Consider the following 17,614-nt stretch of genomic DNA (forward strand, 5'->3'; position numbering starts at 1 on the left):
GGGTGGGACACCTTACAGAGGGAATTCTGTCTCTGGATCCCTGAGCAGTCTGAGTTGGAGAGGGGTCTGTTTCTGAGATTGCATACTGTGGTCAAGTTTTCCATATATGCTTGGAGATCAAAGGGGAGTAAAGAGCTGCAGTGATCCTACCACCAGTCCCTCCGGCTCCCCCCTAGTGGGGGTGCAGGAAGTAGATTTTTATTCCCTTTACTCTATGCTGAGTGTTTTGCATGGTAGGACTTAGGAAAGGTGCACCAGGTCCTACGCAGACCAGCTTTGAGGGGAACAGGAGCAAGGCAGGTGGTTTTCTCCAGCATTTTCACCCATCTCAGGCCCTAGACCAAACCCCTATCTTAGTTCTTCTGTCCTGGTCATGTCCACAGCCAGCCCAGCCTCACCACCACCCCAACTGGAGGGTGAGCTTCATCAGTTTTCTAGGGAGAATCTGCCTTCACAGCTGTGTTGGGGCTGGCCTGGGTCATCTGGGGAACAGCTTATGGTGACACGCACCATAAGGGATTCTCTTTAGCCTCAGCCAGGATCCTGAGTAAAAGGACTTCGTCTGAGCCAGAGGAATGTCACCAGCAGGGGATGTTTTCCCCCAGATCTAGCTGTGCATTTTCCATAAGGTTTCCTCCTTTGTGGCTTTCTGGGCAGAGCCTGGAGGGAGGGGAGACTGAAGGAGGTGAGGCACAGCGGCTTTACTTGGAGGGGCAGGCAGCTTTACTTGGAGGGGCAGCAGCTTTACTTGGAGGGGCAGGCAGCTTTACTTAGGAGGGGCAGGCAGCTTTACTTGGAGGGGCAGGCGTCTTTGAAAGCAGGGACTGAGCTGTCCCAGAACATTCCTTCACAGCCCTGCAGAGCCCAAGTGGCCCTATCCCTCTTCTTCACACAAGGCAGCCTGCCCATCCTCCTTTTGGCCCTCCCCCTCGGCCTGCGCTGCACCCCTCCACCCCCAACCCCCACCCTTCCCACAGCAGGGACCAGGGAGCAGGCAGTAAAGAAAGCAACTCTCAGCCAGCAGCTGGGCACAGGGGAGGAGCTCTCAGCTCCTGAATTTTGTCCTTGTCCTCCCACCCCCACCCAAGGGGACTGGGGCTAAAGGATCTCTAAACCCCCTCCTCCTTGGGTCTGAGAACCGAACTGCTAGAACCCAGTAAATCTGAGGTTTCCCTCTACATGTTCCTCTTTCCTTGTGGACACAGAAGGTGGGTTGCATGGCTGTGTCTACCTTCTACTTACCTTTCTGCCTGGGGAAGGTTCCAGGGGGGTTTTACAGGGGAAGCAGCAGGGACCCAGAGACTTAAAGAAATAGCATGCAAATTAGCACCTGCTATTTTCAGCCAACAGGTCAAAGCACTTTGGGTAATTGGACAGCATCACTGAAGAGAAGTGCTGTCTGGGGGCTTCTGTGAAGACAGTAAAACACAACCTCCCCTGTCTGCAGATTCCGCTATGCGTTTGAAGAGGCCCTGACCCTGCCCATCATGGGGGTGGGGCAGAGTTGGGGGGCGTGGTGGCCTTGCTGCCTTGACTACAATGGGGGGCGGGGGGGGGCATGCAGGGGGTGACTCTGAGCTCTTCTTTCTGGGTCCTAGGCTGCACAGTTGTAGCCTGGGGCAGAAGAAGTGGGGGACAGCTGAAGCATGTGGTGGAGGGGGAAGACACCTGCTGATACGGAGCTGAGAGTCAGGCACTTTTCCAGAAAGAAAACCCAGCCAAAGAAGGAGAGAGGAAAAAGGCCCATCTATCTTAAATAGGCCTCCCCTGTGCTCCTCAAAGAGGAGCTTCTCTTCAAAGAACCCTTGGGAGCCATGATCTCATTTGTCTCCCGTGCCAGCGCCGTAAGAGTGGCTCTTTACAAGGGGGAAACTGAGGCACAGAAAGGCCAGGAAATGTTTAAAGCAGAGGGTAGAGCCCAGATTAATACACATGACGTCTTTCAGCCCGATTCCTGTGAGGGGTGATACCCTCCCCACAACCCCTCCACCCACTCCACACACACCTCAAAGGATCTCTGGAGTTACCCTAATTCAGGCCCAAGGTCCTCCAGACCAAGGTTCCATTTCCAACAGGAACATCCAGAGATAGATAGTGGGAGGCTCAAGGACAAGGTTGTGTCCTTGACCATAATCTCAAAGGTTAATGGGGTTGGTGAGAGTGAGGCACAAAAAAGAGAAAGACTTGCCAGGAAGGTCCATGTGGTCCGAGTTCCAGTGTCCTCTGTTGGGCCTGACTATACACCTGATTCCCTGGTGAGCCCCAGAAATGAGACCCTTGAGAAAACTAGGGTCCCAGGGTAAGCATCCACCACTCTGTCCCTTGACCTACCCTCATTTCCCCAATTTCCCATCAACAATGAAGATATTTACTTCCTTAGCTGGGAAAGGCCCTGCCCCTCCACAAGTCTGGGCCAGTCAGAGAAGCTCCTCTGGGGTCCATGGGGGCAAGCTGAGCCCTGAGACCCCTCCACGTCCTGGCCAGGCTGGGCTGGCAGCATCTTGGCAGAGGGAGAACAAAGAGGACTTTACCATGTAAAGAGAGGGGATAAGAAAGAGAGAGAATTAAACCAGAATGCAGGGACAGGGGAAAGGACCTGGGGGAGGACCCTGGTGAAGGAACCCTGTGGCTGCACTGAGGTGGGACCCCTATGCTCTCCATGGAGAATGACCCGGCCACATCTCTAACGCCAGCGTTTCAAACATACTTCCAGATCCCCCAATGACCCCGGTCACTCCTGGGGAAATCATCCGTTGGGACCTTGATAGAACCATCTATAAAAATCATTGCCAGTCTCCGTGGTAGCACTTTCACGACTCTGATTTTATTTACCAACAACCTGATGCCCTAAGCTGAGGCAGGTGGTGACTGTGCTTGCTTTAGAACATTAAAGGTTACGAGAGTGGCCTCAAGTAGTTTGGCCACAAGTATGGAAGCCATGATGGCAATAGTCCCAGGCTAGGGGTCATCCTCTATTAGAAACGAATTTTACTGGGTCACCTGAGTGGCTCAGTCAGTTAAGTGTCTGCCTTCAGCTTCGGTCATGATCCAGGGGTCCTGGGATCGAGCCTGCATGGGGCTCCCTGCTCAGTGGGGAGTCTGCTTCTCCCTCTGCCCCTCCCCCCTGCTTGGTTCTCTCTCTCTCTCTCTCTATCAAATGAATAAATAAAACCTTGAAAGAAAGAAAGAAAGAAAAGAAAAGAAAAGAGAAGAGAAGAAAGGAAAGGAAAAGAAAAGAAAAGAAATGGATTTTATCCCACGGATTTCTTGTCTTCTCAGGAGGCCTGAGTTTTCAAGAGCTCCTTGTGCATTACCCTGGTGAGCTTCTCTCTGCTCTTGACCTACTAAGGCTGTACCTTCCCTCACCAACTTCCAGGCCCTTCCTGGAGGATATGCCAGGTAGCCTGGGACAGATCCACTTTACGTGGTCAGATAATCCAGAATGTCAAGCCGAAAACATACGTACAGCTCCTCGGTTTCAAGTCCCTTCTTTTCACAAAGGAGGAAAGTAGGGCTCAGAAAAGTAAATGACTTCCTCGAGGTTCTCCCATAGAACCTGGGCTTCCTGATGCCCAAGGCAGTGTTCTTTCTAGTGGCCAGTGCTCACACTTCTTACCAACTCCCTCCCTGGGCCAGCCTGACGCTCAGACCAAAAGGTTCAGAGGGTAGGTGGGGGAGAGTTTGGATCGGGGTCACTGGAGTCAGCAGATACACAGCAGAGTGTCCCGAAGTCCAGCACTGACCCAGCTGAGAATTCTCTGGAGCAGCACATGAGCCAGCTAGAGGAGTGGGTCCCGCGCCCAGCTGTGTTACTGCTCTGCAAATATTTACATGACCTCTGAGGAAACCTGCCTTTCTCACCACCCCACAGCTGGGAGAGGCAGCAGAGAGGAAGCACCCCACCAGATCTTATACAGTGAGCTACTGTTTCAGCAGTCCTAGCTTAATATCCCCCTGCCATCGTCCCAAACCTCAGAGTCACTGTGTGGTTCTGAGAACACAGGACAGATAGGACGATGGGGGGAATGGGGGACAGGACAGAAGCTGCCTCTCCAACGGGACCCTACGGACCCTCAGCCAGCCTCCCTGGGCAGATGTGTGCATGTATGTGTGTGTGTGTGTGTGTGTGTGTGTGTGTGTGTGTGTGTGTCTGCACACGTCTATAAGCCCTCCAGTTCAGATCCGTGGCCAGAAGCAATCACTTCAGAACAACCAGACCACCCACTGCCCCAGGTTCTCCATTACTGAGTTGGAGCTCTAATCTCTGGGCAGAAATAGGAATAAAATCTCATACGATTTGAGAAGACACTGTAAATGTGCCATCCCTCTTATCCTCAAAGCCCTTCTCACCATGTCCCCAGCCACGCCCCTCTCCCTGGTCCAAGCCATCACCTTCTCTTGCCTAGATAATTCTAGTACCTTCCTTTCCATTGTCCCTGGTTTCCCTGTGGCTATTCTTCTCATAGTAGCCAGGCAAGGCCCTTTAATAAACATGTCAGACCTCATCACTCCTCTCCCTGAAAACTTCTGGGTTTGGCTATAAGAAAAGCCAAAGTCCTCACCCTGATATATAAGACCCTTTATTACCTGGCCCCTGGCTACCTTCTGATCTCATTTCTGACTACTCTCCCCCTTGTTTATGCTGCATCAGCCACTCTGACCTCCTTGCAGTTCCTTGAGCATGTGCCCATTCTTGCCTCAGGGCCTTTGCATATGCTCGTTTGTGCTTAGTTTGCCAGAGAAGCCTTCCCTGACCTCCGGAACTCAAAGAGCCCCCTCCCCGTCACTCTCTGCCCCTTACCCTGCTTTATTTTCCTCATGGCACACAGCGCCATATAATCTACTAATTATTTATTTGTCTGTCACCATTTTTATATATGATTTTAAGAATAATGTCTATTTTTGTCCTCTCGCTGTACCCCCAAATATCTTATATAGTAGGTGCTCTACTAATATTTATTAAATATATGAATAAATACCACAAAGTGGATATTGTCATCTTTCAGACAATGAGATGAAGCACAAAGAGGCTAAGCAACTTATCCAAAGTCATGCAGGTGGTGAGTGGCAGACATGACAATTAAGTCCAAGTCATCTGGATTCCAGAATGGTCCATTGACATTGCCAACCTGCCTCCGAAGAACAGAAAACTAACCACAGGGACTGATGGAGACCTAAGAGCCCATATAGCCGCTGTCTCCCAGACTTCAGGGGCACCTGCTCAGAGCTGGGAAGGGCAGGATCTCTTAGCTAGGAGCCTCACACAAGGAGCTTTTTGCTTCGGCTACATCCAGAAAACAGGGATCCTCTGAGGAAGGTTCACTCCAGCAAGGGCATGGGGCAGCTGGCTCAGAAAGGGATGGCGACAGGCAGATGATAAGCTCCGTCCCTCCTCTTCTATTAACACTCGGCAGAATGTCAGCAGCCCTGGGAGCCCGTACTGCTAGAAGTCCTACCACCCCAGCCCGGCCACGAGCCCGGCTACATGGCCGGGTACATGTAGACGGTGTCATTCCTGAATGGCCCCTTGTCATCAAACCCACAGGAGCCAAGACAGAAGCCAGACACTGAAGTGAAGGATGGCCAAGACACTGAGAAAGGTGACCAAGGAGAAGCAGGCCTGGAAGAGAGTGGGCAGTCAGGAAAAGAGGAAGGATCGAGGCTGGAGACGTGCCCCTGTCTCTTCAGCTTCAGATGCCATCCACGAAAGAAGGGACAGGGCACAGGACAGACCCCTTTTAATACCAGCTGGCCAAGGGGAGCAGAAAGGGCAGGCTGGTGAGAATGGCTCGCCCTGCTCTGGATCAGGCCCCCAGTTGAGCGCAGGGTCATCCACTCCTCTCTGGAAGATTCCTTCCACCTCCCAGACACCCTCTGTGCCCGTCCGGTTGCTAAACACCCCACTGCCATCGGCAGCCTTGCACCCCCCCACCCCCACTAGCATTAGTGCACAACACACAGCCTCTTTGTACCCAGCCGCCTCACACACGTGTTCGGATGGGTCTCACACAGTGTCTGTCTGTCTCTCACTCCCCTCCTTGGCGTGCACATAACGAATGCGCCGCTCTGGCTCTGGCGATCTACGGCACGTGCCCCAGCATCGGCCTCTCCTACCTTGTCTCCCCACGACCCTGTCTTGCACAGCCAGTGACTGCTGATCTGTCTCTTCTGTAGCTACGCGCCTTGGGTCTCTCTGGGCCTGACTCTTTCTTTCCGCCTGTTTTTCAAAATGCAGACTCGTATACATCTGCCTGCGCTTGGCCCATCGTCGCCCCAACATACAGGCAAGAACAATCCAGTCCTGCAGACTCTTTAGGGCACCCCCATGGAAGCTCAGTGGGTAAGCCTGACTGCCTAGCCTGCTGGCCTTTCTTAGCTGCAGTGAATGGTCTTTTGCCGGCTGGCCAGAGACATTTGATAGCCCAGAGGCCAGAGCTGGCCCCTCATGGACATACTGGGACAGCCTTTGAGCCAGAGTCAACAAGGACTTGTATTCACAGAGGCTTGGGCTGCTCCTTCTGCCTGTGGTCCTAAGCTCCTCGCTGTGGCTACTTTGTGGCTCTCCAAAGAAGATGCTATCCTGGAAGACAGAGAGGTCACATAGGGGCATCCCACATGGGGTTCTCTAACGATGATTCACTGGCCAGTCAATAGCATGACCTGAGGAAAAAAACAGAAAATAGGGTCTCTGTCCTCGGGAGGCTCCTATTCCAATGGAAGGCATGTGATCCCTGCCCCAGAAATTCTCCCAGGCTTAGGGAGCACATGGGCTGCACACGGAGGGAAAAGGCTTCATGGTATACCAGCGAGACAGTGGGTTTACCAAAAAGAGCACAGGACATGGGAGCCAGAAGGCCTGGGTTTTGCTTGGGGCGGCCATTTTTAAGTTACGTGACCCTGGCAAGCCAAGTTCCAACTTCCTCACTTGCAAATTGGGGGAAAGAATAGCTAACTCAGAGTTGAGATTAAATGAAATAACAAGATATTAGTGTCTTGTAAACCATACTCGCTATGTAATTGTTAGAGAATTTAAAAAGCACAAGTTACTGCAGTATAAGTTACATGCACAAGTTCCAAGAATCCAGAGTCAGAGAGCAATCACAGTGCAATGGGATGGATTAGAGAAGGCTGCCTGGAAGGAGGGGATGTAGCAGATGAGTGGGCAACTGTGTATCACCACCCCGGTGGAAAAGTTCTGTTCTATAGTTGGGCCTTAGGGCCTTTATTGCTTTAATTTTCTAGAAGCCAAGCAGAGAAGGGAGGAAGGTAACATTTACTGCTGCATACCTAGTATATTAATGCAATATATTCCATAACATCCTTCTAGGAATCCTATTCCCATATAACTATTCCCACTAGACTGGACTCACAGCTTTCCCAAAGCCTCAGAGCTCAGATCCAAACTCAGGCCTATCACACTTCCAGACTTATGCTCTTTCTGTAATATCAGATTGCATGGAATTTCCAGGCATTGCTTGAGCCCAGCTGGCTTATCACAGAATATAAGGTTGGTGGGAAAAGGAGGAGGGAGCTGACTATTAAAGAGGAGAGACAAGTGGACAGGCAGGTGGGCAGGGCTGCAGGGGGAAAGACGAACCCATCTCAGCAGCTTCCTCAACCCCTTATCCATCCCGATTGTCGACCAAATTGTATGTCATCAAACTCAGTGAAAACCCCAGCAGCTCAATTGTAGGTTACTAGGACACAGCAGAGGAGGGGCCATGCCTCAGGCTGCATCAGTTGTCATGGCAACTAGCACACATCCAGCGGCCCCTCTGGAATACCTGGCTCGCTCCAATCTTCCATCAACCCTGCTGGGTCTGAGCAGACACTGTGATCCAAGTTAACCCCACACAGACTGTTCAGTGCTAACACTATTCTGTCTGAAGAATTAAGGGGTGTTTCAAGAGCCAGGAGCTCTCTGAAGCCACACTTTTCTTCCATCCTGACCCAGGAATCAGACTCCACACCCTCCTTCTTTTCCTTTCCTCTCAACTTCCCTCTTTATAATCAATGTCGTTTGTGTCCCACCCACTCTGCAGTCACCGTTCCGCAGATGTTAACAGAACACTGGGGCGCCTGGGTGGCTCAGTTGGTTAAGAGGCAGCCTTCCGCTCAGGTCATGATCCCGGGGTCCTGGGATCGAGCCCTGCCTCTGGCTCCCCACTGGGCGGAAAGCCTGCTTCTCCCTCTGCCTCTGCCTGCCGCTCCCCCAGCTTGTGCTCTCTGTCTCTCTGTCAAATAAATAAAATCTTAAAAAAAAAAAAAAAAAGAACACTACTGCACCTGTGTCTCAGAGCACCTGTGCCTCTCACCCTGAGGGATTTCTCTCAGCCTATGTGGAGTGTGCCAGAAAAGCCAGGATGCAATGCCCCTTGGAGTTGCCTGCAGCTCACCATAACTGGCAGTTGAAAGGTAAATATCCAGGCTCCTTGCCCACTGCGTGGCACAGCTCTGAGGAGTGTTCCATGTAATCCCCCAGAAACCCCTAAGGGCCAGCCGCCCACAGCAGTAACCTGCCTGTAAACATATCCTGCACTGGCTTCCTTTCTCTTCCCTGACTCACTTCCGCTTCCCATCAGTGCTTTCTAGAATCATCTCCCAAATAAACCACCTGCACCCAAATAAACCACTTGTCTCAAGGTCTCCTTCTGGGGACCTCAGCACAAGACACTCCTCATAGACAATAAACATATGTTTGAGCGCGGGTGACAGCCAGTTAGCAGGTCATGCTGGGAAAGGGGCCGTGTCCGACTGTGTGATCATGCGTGCAATCAGCTCAGCTCTCCTGCATAACTACCTGGGGCCCGGATCCCCCATTCACAGATGGGTGCCACTTGCCACCAGAGAGCATTGCGCGAGCAGGTGTCCCTGGGTCAGAACGTCTCCACCTTGCTCAGCAAGCCACTTAGTTTGTCAGCCTCCAGCGAGGATCAGAAACATTTTTGAATGTTTCTGATTTTGAAGCATGAAGGTTAACAAGCACTTTTCCAAATACCGCATCATCATTTCGAATGTGCCTGTGACGGCTTAGGCCCATCCCTTTGTGAGTGCCTGCCATCAAGGGGCTAACAAGCAAGACCTAGCATTTGTAAACACTTATGATACATAAACATATTAACTAATTTAATCCTCACATCTGTCTCCCAGAGTAGGTCCCATTACTGTCCATGGTTTTCAACTAAGGAAACTGATGCAGGGGAAGACTAAGCGCTCACCCCAACCCACACAGCCAATGAGAAGAGCCAGGACTCAGACCCAGGAGCTGCAAGCCTTCCCTCTACGCCACTCCACTCCACCGCCCCGGTACGGTGCTAAGCCCATGTGGATAAGCCCGTCCGCAGAGGTCTGGTGGTTGATCTGCAGACCACAGGACTAAAAGAATGTCAAGATGGCGTTGAAAAACAAAACAAGAACATCCTTTACAAAAGAAGTCGAAGCCCAAATTCAGTGAACTCATCTGCCAAGCTGGAGAAATCTTATTTGGATACTCTAACAGCTCCTAATGAACAGGCCATCAGCTAAAGGAACAGAACGTTAAGTTGAGATCCAAATAATATATTTCAAACGGACAGCTCTTCAGACGTTTCAAAGCACTCCCACTTGTTCTTTTGCACTTGAACCTCACAAGGCAAAAATGGTTACCTTTTTACAAATGAACAAACTAAGAGTCAGAGAGGCTAGGCGACTTGCTCAGGGCCACACAGCAAGCTAGAGGGGAGCTTCAGGTGGAACTCCAGAGCTCCAGATGCTCCTTCCCCTGCACCGCAGAGAAGTATCAACCAAGGCTGCCTGTAAGAATCTGTGGGTCAACCCTGTATAGATGTTATCCCCGAAATGGCAACAACCATTGTCTCCTTCAACTACGCATCACTTCTTTCACCACTGACCCAGGAGGCATCCTACCTCCCTTTTAGATTTGAAGCCCTTTAATTGAGGACAGAAACTGAGTTCCTTCTTGAGCTTGAATGCTGGGTTTTCCCCCTGAGTGATCCCCTACTGCCCTCTGCCCTAATCCTTGTGTTCCAAGGGCAAAAGCCAGGCCTGGGCCAGCTGCCCAAGAGGTGGGATACCTAAAGAACTGCCAGGAAACAGGAGATAAAGGGAGAAGAAGACTCCCCCACCCACATCATCCATTCAAATTAAAAAAGATTCTCTCCTCTTTGCACAAACCCTACAAACCCAGTGCCCATTCCAAGAGAATTCTTGTCACTGAAGGTGGTGGGGTTGGGCATTTGGGGTTTACCGGTCAGGTATCCGCCAAACTGGAGAGCAACAAATGAGGCTCCTTCTTGGGAGGGGGGCTGAAGACAGAGGCTGAGGCCAGCTTCGCGAGGCTGGGAGGTGTCCCTTTAAGGCTTGGGCTCACGGCCTCTGGGAGCAGAAAGCCAGCCTGGGAGAAGGCAGGGGCCTACAGTTTATTTTAGTTGACATTTTTCAACGTCAGGACACTTCAGAGCCAAGAAGGAAACGAATCCCATCTGTTCTGAGCCCCCAAGCACAGTTCAAGAGGACAGGCTGGGGAAGGGAGGGGAGGCGAGGAGGGAACAAGAAGCCTGGAACATCCAGCCACACACATGGAGCAGGAAACCACCTGAGGAGAGACACAGGGCATGGCAGACAGTCGCCAAGAAATCCCGTTGTCTCTCCGACACACACCGGCAGTGCTCTTTCAAGATGGGGCCTGCAGGCTCTGTCCAAGGCTCTGCGGCCTTTGGCACAGGTCGCTGGACAGCAGTCCTGCCAGGGCTGCCGATGACACAACTCTATACCATGCGAATGGCGCCCACTGGAGGTGTACAACATGGCGGTACCCTGCTGCCCGCTCGGCCTGGGGTTCCTGCTCCTTACAGCCGCACAGCTCCGACACAGCCCGGCCCAGCTGCTGTTCACGTGGGCAGAAATGGAGACATCGAGAGGGAAATCCAAGTTCAAGTAGGGAAGGCCTCCTTCCTCTCTGGGCACACCTGCTCCCTATGCCCAGTGCCTCTATTTACCTCTGCACGGGAGCCCATCTTTACTCCCCTCCCACTCCAACTCTGGGTGCCAGGGACGGGAAGGACAGATGGCTGTGGAACTTATCTTCTTACTTAGATTAAATTCCAGACCTTCCTATTTTTAGAAAAACAAATTCCTGTTCTCTTTTCAAGAGGTAAAAATGTCTCGCAAACTGTCATCTAGGACAGTCCACAGCCAACTTGAAGTTGTCTGTAGTGTCATGCTTTGGAGATTACCCTGGCAGGACTAGTGTCAGGCGGTGACTGGTCTACGTGCCAAATTTTAAGAGGATCACTGACAACTTGAGAGCTTCCAGGGGAGGGTGACCGGGATAATCAGGACCTGGAAAACTGGGTCATTCCAGAAAATAATGAAATAAGCTGGGCACTTTTTTTTGGTCTGGAGCAGAGACCATGTGAGCAATCATTAAGAACATGCTGAAATATCTGAATGGAGATTTACACTTATTCCGTTTTGCCTGGACGGCAGCATTTGAATCAACAGGCAGAAGGGAAGCAGATTTCAGGTGAATATTTAGAAACTTTCCCATAATTTTGTTCAGTTTGAAACAGAATAAGCTCACCATCTACACAAGGCAAACCTGAAAGAGCAGCCGTCAGGAGTGCTATAAAGAAGCTTCTTGTCCTTTATGGGAAGATACACTAGTCCAAAACCACTGAGAAGCTTTAGAAAAATATGGCTTCCTGACTAGCCGACAATCTACCTTGGTAGGTCCGGAATGAGATTTGGAATCCATATTTTTAAAAAGACCCATTAGCTATAAAACTCTTAGAAGAAAACACAAGGGAAAAGGTTCATGACATTGGATTTGGCACTGACTTTCATTTTCATTGAAATGAAAACCTTTTGTGCTCAAAGGACACTAATAACAGAATGGAAAGGCACCCCACAGGACGGGAGAAAATATCTGCAAATCATGTGTCTGAGAAGAGATTAATAACCAGAATATATAAAGAACTCCTACAACTCAACAACGACAACACGACACAATTGGAAAATGGGCAAAGGACTTGAATAGACATTTTTCCAAAGAAGACAATACAAACGGCCAATAGACACATGAAAAGATGTTCCACACTGCTACTCGTCAGGGAAACACAAATCAAAACCACAATGAGAAACCACTTCACACTCATTAGGTTGGCTGTTATTAAAAACCCAAACAATCAGAAAATTTTCTGTGTTGGCAAGGAGGTGGGGAAATTGTACCCCTCATGCACCGCTGGTGGAAATGTAAAACGGTATGGCCCTGCGGGAAACAGTAGAGAGGTTCCTCGAAAAATTAAAAATAGAGTAACTATATGCGATCACATGTGACCTTACATGATCCGAAAATTCCACCCGGCATATAGCCCCAGAGAATGGAAAGCAAGGGCTCGAACAGATATTTGCTCACCCATGATCAAAGGCAGGATTATTTACAAAAGCCAAAAAGTGGAAACAACCATAAACAAAATGTGGTATATCCATACATTAAAATATTATTCAGCCTTAAAAAGGAAGGAAATTCTGGTACGCGCTACACAGAAATGACCCTTGAGGGCATTACGCCAGGTGAAACAAGCCAGTCCCAGCAGGACACATACTGCACGATTCTACCTATGTGAGGCACCTAGAGCAGTCAGGGTCACTGAGAGGGGTGGTGGTTGCCAGGGGCTGGGGGGAGGGGAAGTGACGAGTTAGCGTTCAATGGGGACAGAGTTTCAGTTTGGGAAGATGGAAAAAGTTCTGGAGACGGATGGCGGTCCTGGTTACACACCCCTGTGAATGCGCTTCATGCCACTGGGCTCCGCTCTAAAAAATGGTTGACGTACTAACCGTATATAGTATTTTACCACAACTTCGTAAAAACTGTAATTTTTAAAAATAGGATTCTTTCGGCAGCAAATTCACCTTCCTCATTCTCGTTTGCTGAGCTTCCGTTTGAAAGAATTTGCCTTCCCTGAGCGCCCAGACTGGCAAGCCAGGGAAGGCCTGGGGTTTGGATGGAGCGGAGAGGATGTGGGACTGAATGCTGGCCTGGGGAAAAGCCCCCAAGGGGCTGCTCCCCCAGCGGATAACCGAGAGCACTCCAAATCGCTGTCATCTTGCACGGCTCCCTCGGAAGCCTGTGGTTGATCATGTCGCCCAGGGGGGAAAGCAGAGGCTTCGGCTCTCCTGCAGGCCTCCTGCTGGGAGCTCCTGGGAGGCAGGAGAGTGAATGGCAATGGGCGGTGGCTGACAGGGGTCAAGGAAGTGTCACTGTGTGGGTCAGAAGGGAAGCCCTACAGGCCACCCCTACAGAGAACAGCCCTACCCATTTCATGAATAGGGAAAACATTTTTCTTAGAAACAGGACATATTCTAAATTATAAAACCTGGACAGAAACCACAGTGGGGATGGGAGGGCCAAGAAGGGGGCTGAGCAGGGGCTGCCCAGGTCTGCATGTTGTCTTGCTGGAATCAAGGGTGCCCAGTCTCTGACGATAAAGCACAACACTTAACCGTGAAAACATATAATTGAGGAGTGACTGTTTACATTAAAATGACTGGGATTATAAGTGGGTTCCCTTCAGCTCTGACTTCCTTAGCACATGGAAGGGTGGGTGTGTTCCCAGTCCTGGCAGGGAAGTCAACAACGGAGAAACCTTGAAACTGTCAGGTGTTAAGAGGTCCTGCTAATTGCAGACCGCCCATAAACAACACACATGAAATCATCTTGGAAACCAGCATCGCCGTTTAGAGTCGGGTCCACTGTACGGATATTGCCATGCCAACGCTTTCCTCCCCCTAGGAACTGCAGGCTTCCCTGGGTTTACGGTCAGTCGGTGGATATGCAGGAAGGGAATGTTCTCATCCATGCCAGCCTCAGTGAAGTCTGCTTTTTTTTTTTTTTTTTTTAACTGATTCAGGAGCACACACCCTGTCCAGAGGGAAAGGGATAAAGAAAGGGTGCTACAGGGTGGATTAAGGGCATCGTTCCTGGCTCCCTTCTGCCTAGCATTCCATACCCCCACACCCCCAAAATCAATGTTCCCAGGATTGGCCAGCTGCCGCTACATCTGTCCCAGGTGCTGATTCTGAGTGGCACTCGGATGAGACTGCACAGTCCCTGGGGGCAAGTCTGGGACCCTCGGGAGCAGGAGTCCTTCTCCTCCTTCAGAATGGCATTCTAATAATAATAATAACCAATAACAGGAAAAAGAAAGTGAACATTTATTGGGCATTTACAATTAGCCAGGGATTATTCCAAGCACTTTATACGTATTTATCTATTTAATCCTTATAATTATCCTGAGATAGGCTCTATTACTGCATTTAGCAGACAGACAAACTGAAGCCTGGAGAGGTTAACTAACTTCCCCAAGCTCACACAGCTAGGAAGTCCTGCCACCTGCCTCAGACTGGGATCTCTCCAAAGGCAGGAGTCCTGTGCCTTCCAACGTTTGGGAAATTTTCTGCTATGGCCACTGTGTGTACCATGGGGGCTGGCTCTCACCTCCCTCTGTCTGGGAGCTCCCTGAGGGCTGGGCCTCAGGTCCTGCCAACAGATGGGGAACTTTCAGAGCTCTTTGCCACACAGGGCTTGTGCCTCCTTTTGCCCTATCCAACTGGGAGCTCTCAGAGGGCAGGGACCGGATGATTCCTCGGGGAAGCAGCTTCCCGGCACAGGGGCTGGACTGAGCAGCCCGTCATACTCGTTGGCTCTCCTTTGACCAGCAAAGCTCTCTGAGCACAGGAGGAGCTGGATGGCTTTTCCCCGGTCCCAGCTCCAGGCTAGCGGATCCGAGCGTGAGGTCGGGCCGGCCCCTGGGATTTTAGAGGCAGTAAACAACCCCATTCATGAGTCAGTTGTTTTGCTCCAGACAGGCCCTGCCCAGTCCCTCCAAGTTTGTCCCCAGGGGTGGGGAACAGTGGATGGCCTGGAGCTCAGCTCTTAGTCCTTTCTTAGGAGGGGCTACTTTTCATTCTCTTGAAGCTTGGGGTTTTAATTGGGAAGAGGTAGTCCCTGAGAGGGGTAGGGGGAAAGGGGTGTTGTCACTACTTGTGTGGTCCCTTGGAAAGTCCCAGCAAACCAAGAAGGAAGAAAGGAAGTAACAGTGAGCTGAAAGATGCCCTGGAGAAGGTTCCAGAACCACTATAGCGCTTCAGTCTCACAGCTTGGAACAGTTGGGCCAGGACCCCTCCCACCCCCCACACCTCTTTCTTCCTACCTTCTCCCTCACTTCCCAGACTGTCACCTATGTCCACGTTGCTCCACAAACCCAACCCTGCCAACTGGGACAGAAAAGAGAAGATGAGGGTCCCTGTGGGGCAAAGCACAGGAAGGAAGGGTTTAACGGATGGGGACAGGGGCTCGGAAGTTGCATTACTGGTAGGAGGTCTGCAGAAGAAGAAACCAGAGCAGCGGAAACTGAGTGCCATGGGGGAAGGCAGGGGACAGAGGGGCCAGGAACCCCCGCGAGGGAAGAGGAGCCACCAGTATCACTTTTCTGTTTCAGTAGTGTTTTCATTCTCTCTTCGTATTAGGCTCGGAGGTAGACAGAGGTAGTACTCTCATCCTTTTTTACAAAGGGGATAATAGATGAGGTTGTCCAAGGCCCACACGGAATTAGCAGAACTGGGACTAACCCCATTTCCCAGAGCCCTTCCAGCCAGTCTTTTGAGGGCAAAAGACCAGGGAGGAGGGCGGGGCATGCCATAGAAGGGCGGTCCCTTCATTGACCAATCAGCTCCTCCAATGGCGGCCCCACCCACCACAGCAAAGCCCATAACATACCACATCGAATTTCAGGGGCAGCCACACAACCAGCGTCCAGACGCCCCGTCCAGCTGTCTCTTGTCACCGCACAGCAACCCCAACTCCTGTCATGAGTCCCAGTCCCCTCTGAAGGAATCCCCCTCCACCGGTCTTCCCCCTGCCCTCCCTCGCCCCCTTGCCCCGCGGTGCAAGGGGCCTTACCCGGTAGTGATGTCGTCGTCCTCCGTCATGGTCTTGCCCATGAGGTCGCTGTCGCTCATGTAGCCAGACTTGAGGTCCACCTCGTCCGAGTCCAGGGACTCGACCAGCTCCAGGCGGGAGATGTGGCTGAGCTTGCTGGGGCTGCGCATGGGCATGGTGTGCGAGTAGTGGGCCCGTTCCCCGTGCATGTACCAGGCGGGCGGCCCCTCCGAGCGGCAGCCCCCGCCCACTGAGGGCGCGTCCCCAGCCTGCAGCCGCGGGCTGGACTGGCCATAGCGCCAGGAGAGGGGGGACGAGCGGCTGGAGAGGCTGGACACGCTGCGAGGGTTGGCGTCGTCACTGTCGTAGCACGTCATCTCCAGGGAGCTGGGCAGAGGGCAGAAGGGCACTGGTTTTCATTCTGGCAGGGCCGCTCTGGGCCCTGTCCCGGCCGGCCGACGGCACTCCAGCGACCCTTCCCCCTTCCCAGCCCCTCCCACCTTGTCTGCACCTGCCCGCGTGGGCTCCACCGCCTCCAGGAGGCCTTGTCCGTGTACGGCACCCCTGGTACATGTTACCTGAGGCCGTCAGTGCGAGGGAACCAATCCCATATACTGCCTAAGCGCATAGATTTTATAATATGAGCGGGGTTTTAATCCTTTTCTACCGTTTATTTGTAAGTGAGCTGGAGGTGAACTAATCAATCCTGCTAAGCCTCCATTTCCTCGTCTGTAAAATGGGGATAATAGCATATTAGCTACTCCACAGAGTTGTAAGGATCACATAGGTAAATGTCTAAGGCAGTGCCTGGTATACACAAGCTGCTCAATAAATGGGAAAGGTCCAATGAGATCTCTTGGAGGAAGTGGGATAGACTGGTCACCCGGGCTTCAAAGGCCTTGATCATTCATTTGTTCAGGGTGTGTCTATCACCTCTTTTCTATTAATGAGCTCAGAGCTAGTTGATTCCCCAACCAGAGATGGCAAAGTCTGGAGTGGGTTACAGAGAGTAGAGGCAAAGCTTTGGGCACCTGAGACGTGCGGCCGATTCCCAGTAAGACTAGCGAAAGGTCTAAGCTGTCAGGAGAAAGCTGCAGAACCTCACCAGAGAACAGAAGCAGCCTTAACTGGAAAGAGGCGAGAACACGGAGAAATGGACAAGAGGGTGAAGACAGGATGTGCAGGGCCCCACGCCTCAGGCCCTGCTAGGCCAGGCCAGGAAAGCATGCCCAGGTTTGTGCTGGGTGACCTGACACGGAGGGGGCCTGGGAGCTGGAGAAGGAGATGCCTTTCTCCCCAGGGTCCCTCTGTATGTGGCTGCCGAGAGAAAGGCTAGTTGGGGTCTGTCTGGAGAGATGGCCTGGATGCGGGCTCAGAGACTGATCATTCACTCAGCCCAGCAGCGCTGCCGGCCCCCATCAACCATGGGTGGGGTCTCGGTGGCTCGGCCTAACTAAAGCCAAGCAGGGGTGAATACCTGATATAGGATCCGCTGGCCTGGAAGGTGGGTGGCTAATAAGGCAACCCGCGGCCGCACAGGCGTTACGCAAGCAGAGGAATCCTCACTCTGTGAGCACGTCTATTCCTTCGTCACGTTGGGGGTAAAGGTATGAGTGGGACATTGAGTTTTCTATTCTTTGGCCATGCACCTTGAAAAAAAGAAAATCCTCCCCA

At 51.7% G+C, this 17,614-nt stretch overlaps 1 protein-coding gene across 5 annotated transcripts in view; it reads right to left on the reverse strand.

Moving 5' to 3' along the window:
- Positions 1–17,614, reverse strand: part of NAV1 (neuron navigator 1) — a 242,771-nt gene that overhangs the window by 73,789 nt on the left and 151,368 nt on the right. For all 5 annotated transcript variants that reach the window (XM_045787682.2, XM_087857252.1, XM_045787676.2 and 2 more), the window contains one exon: positions 15,962–16,327. In XM_045787682.2, coding sequence (XP_045643638.2) covers positions 15,962–16,327 — 366 coding nt within the window. The remainder of the gene's footprint in view (positions 1–15,961; positions 16,328–17,614) is intronic.

Source organism: Ursus americanus, chromosome 2 (genome assembly GCF_024610735.1).
Source record: "Ursus americanus isolate L20-20 chromosome 2, mUrsAme1.1.p, whole genome shotgun sequence".
NCBI lineage: Eukaryota > Metazoa > Chordata > Mammalia > Carnivora > Ursidae > Ursus > Ursus americanus.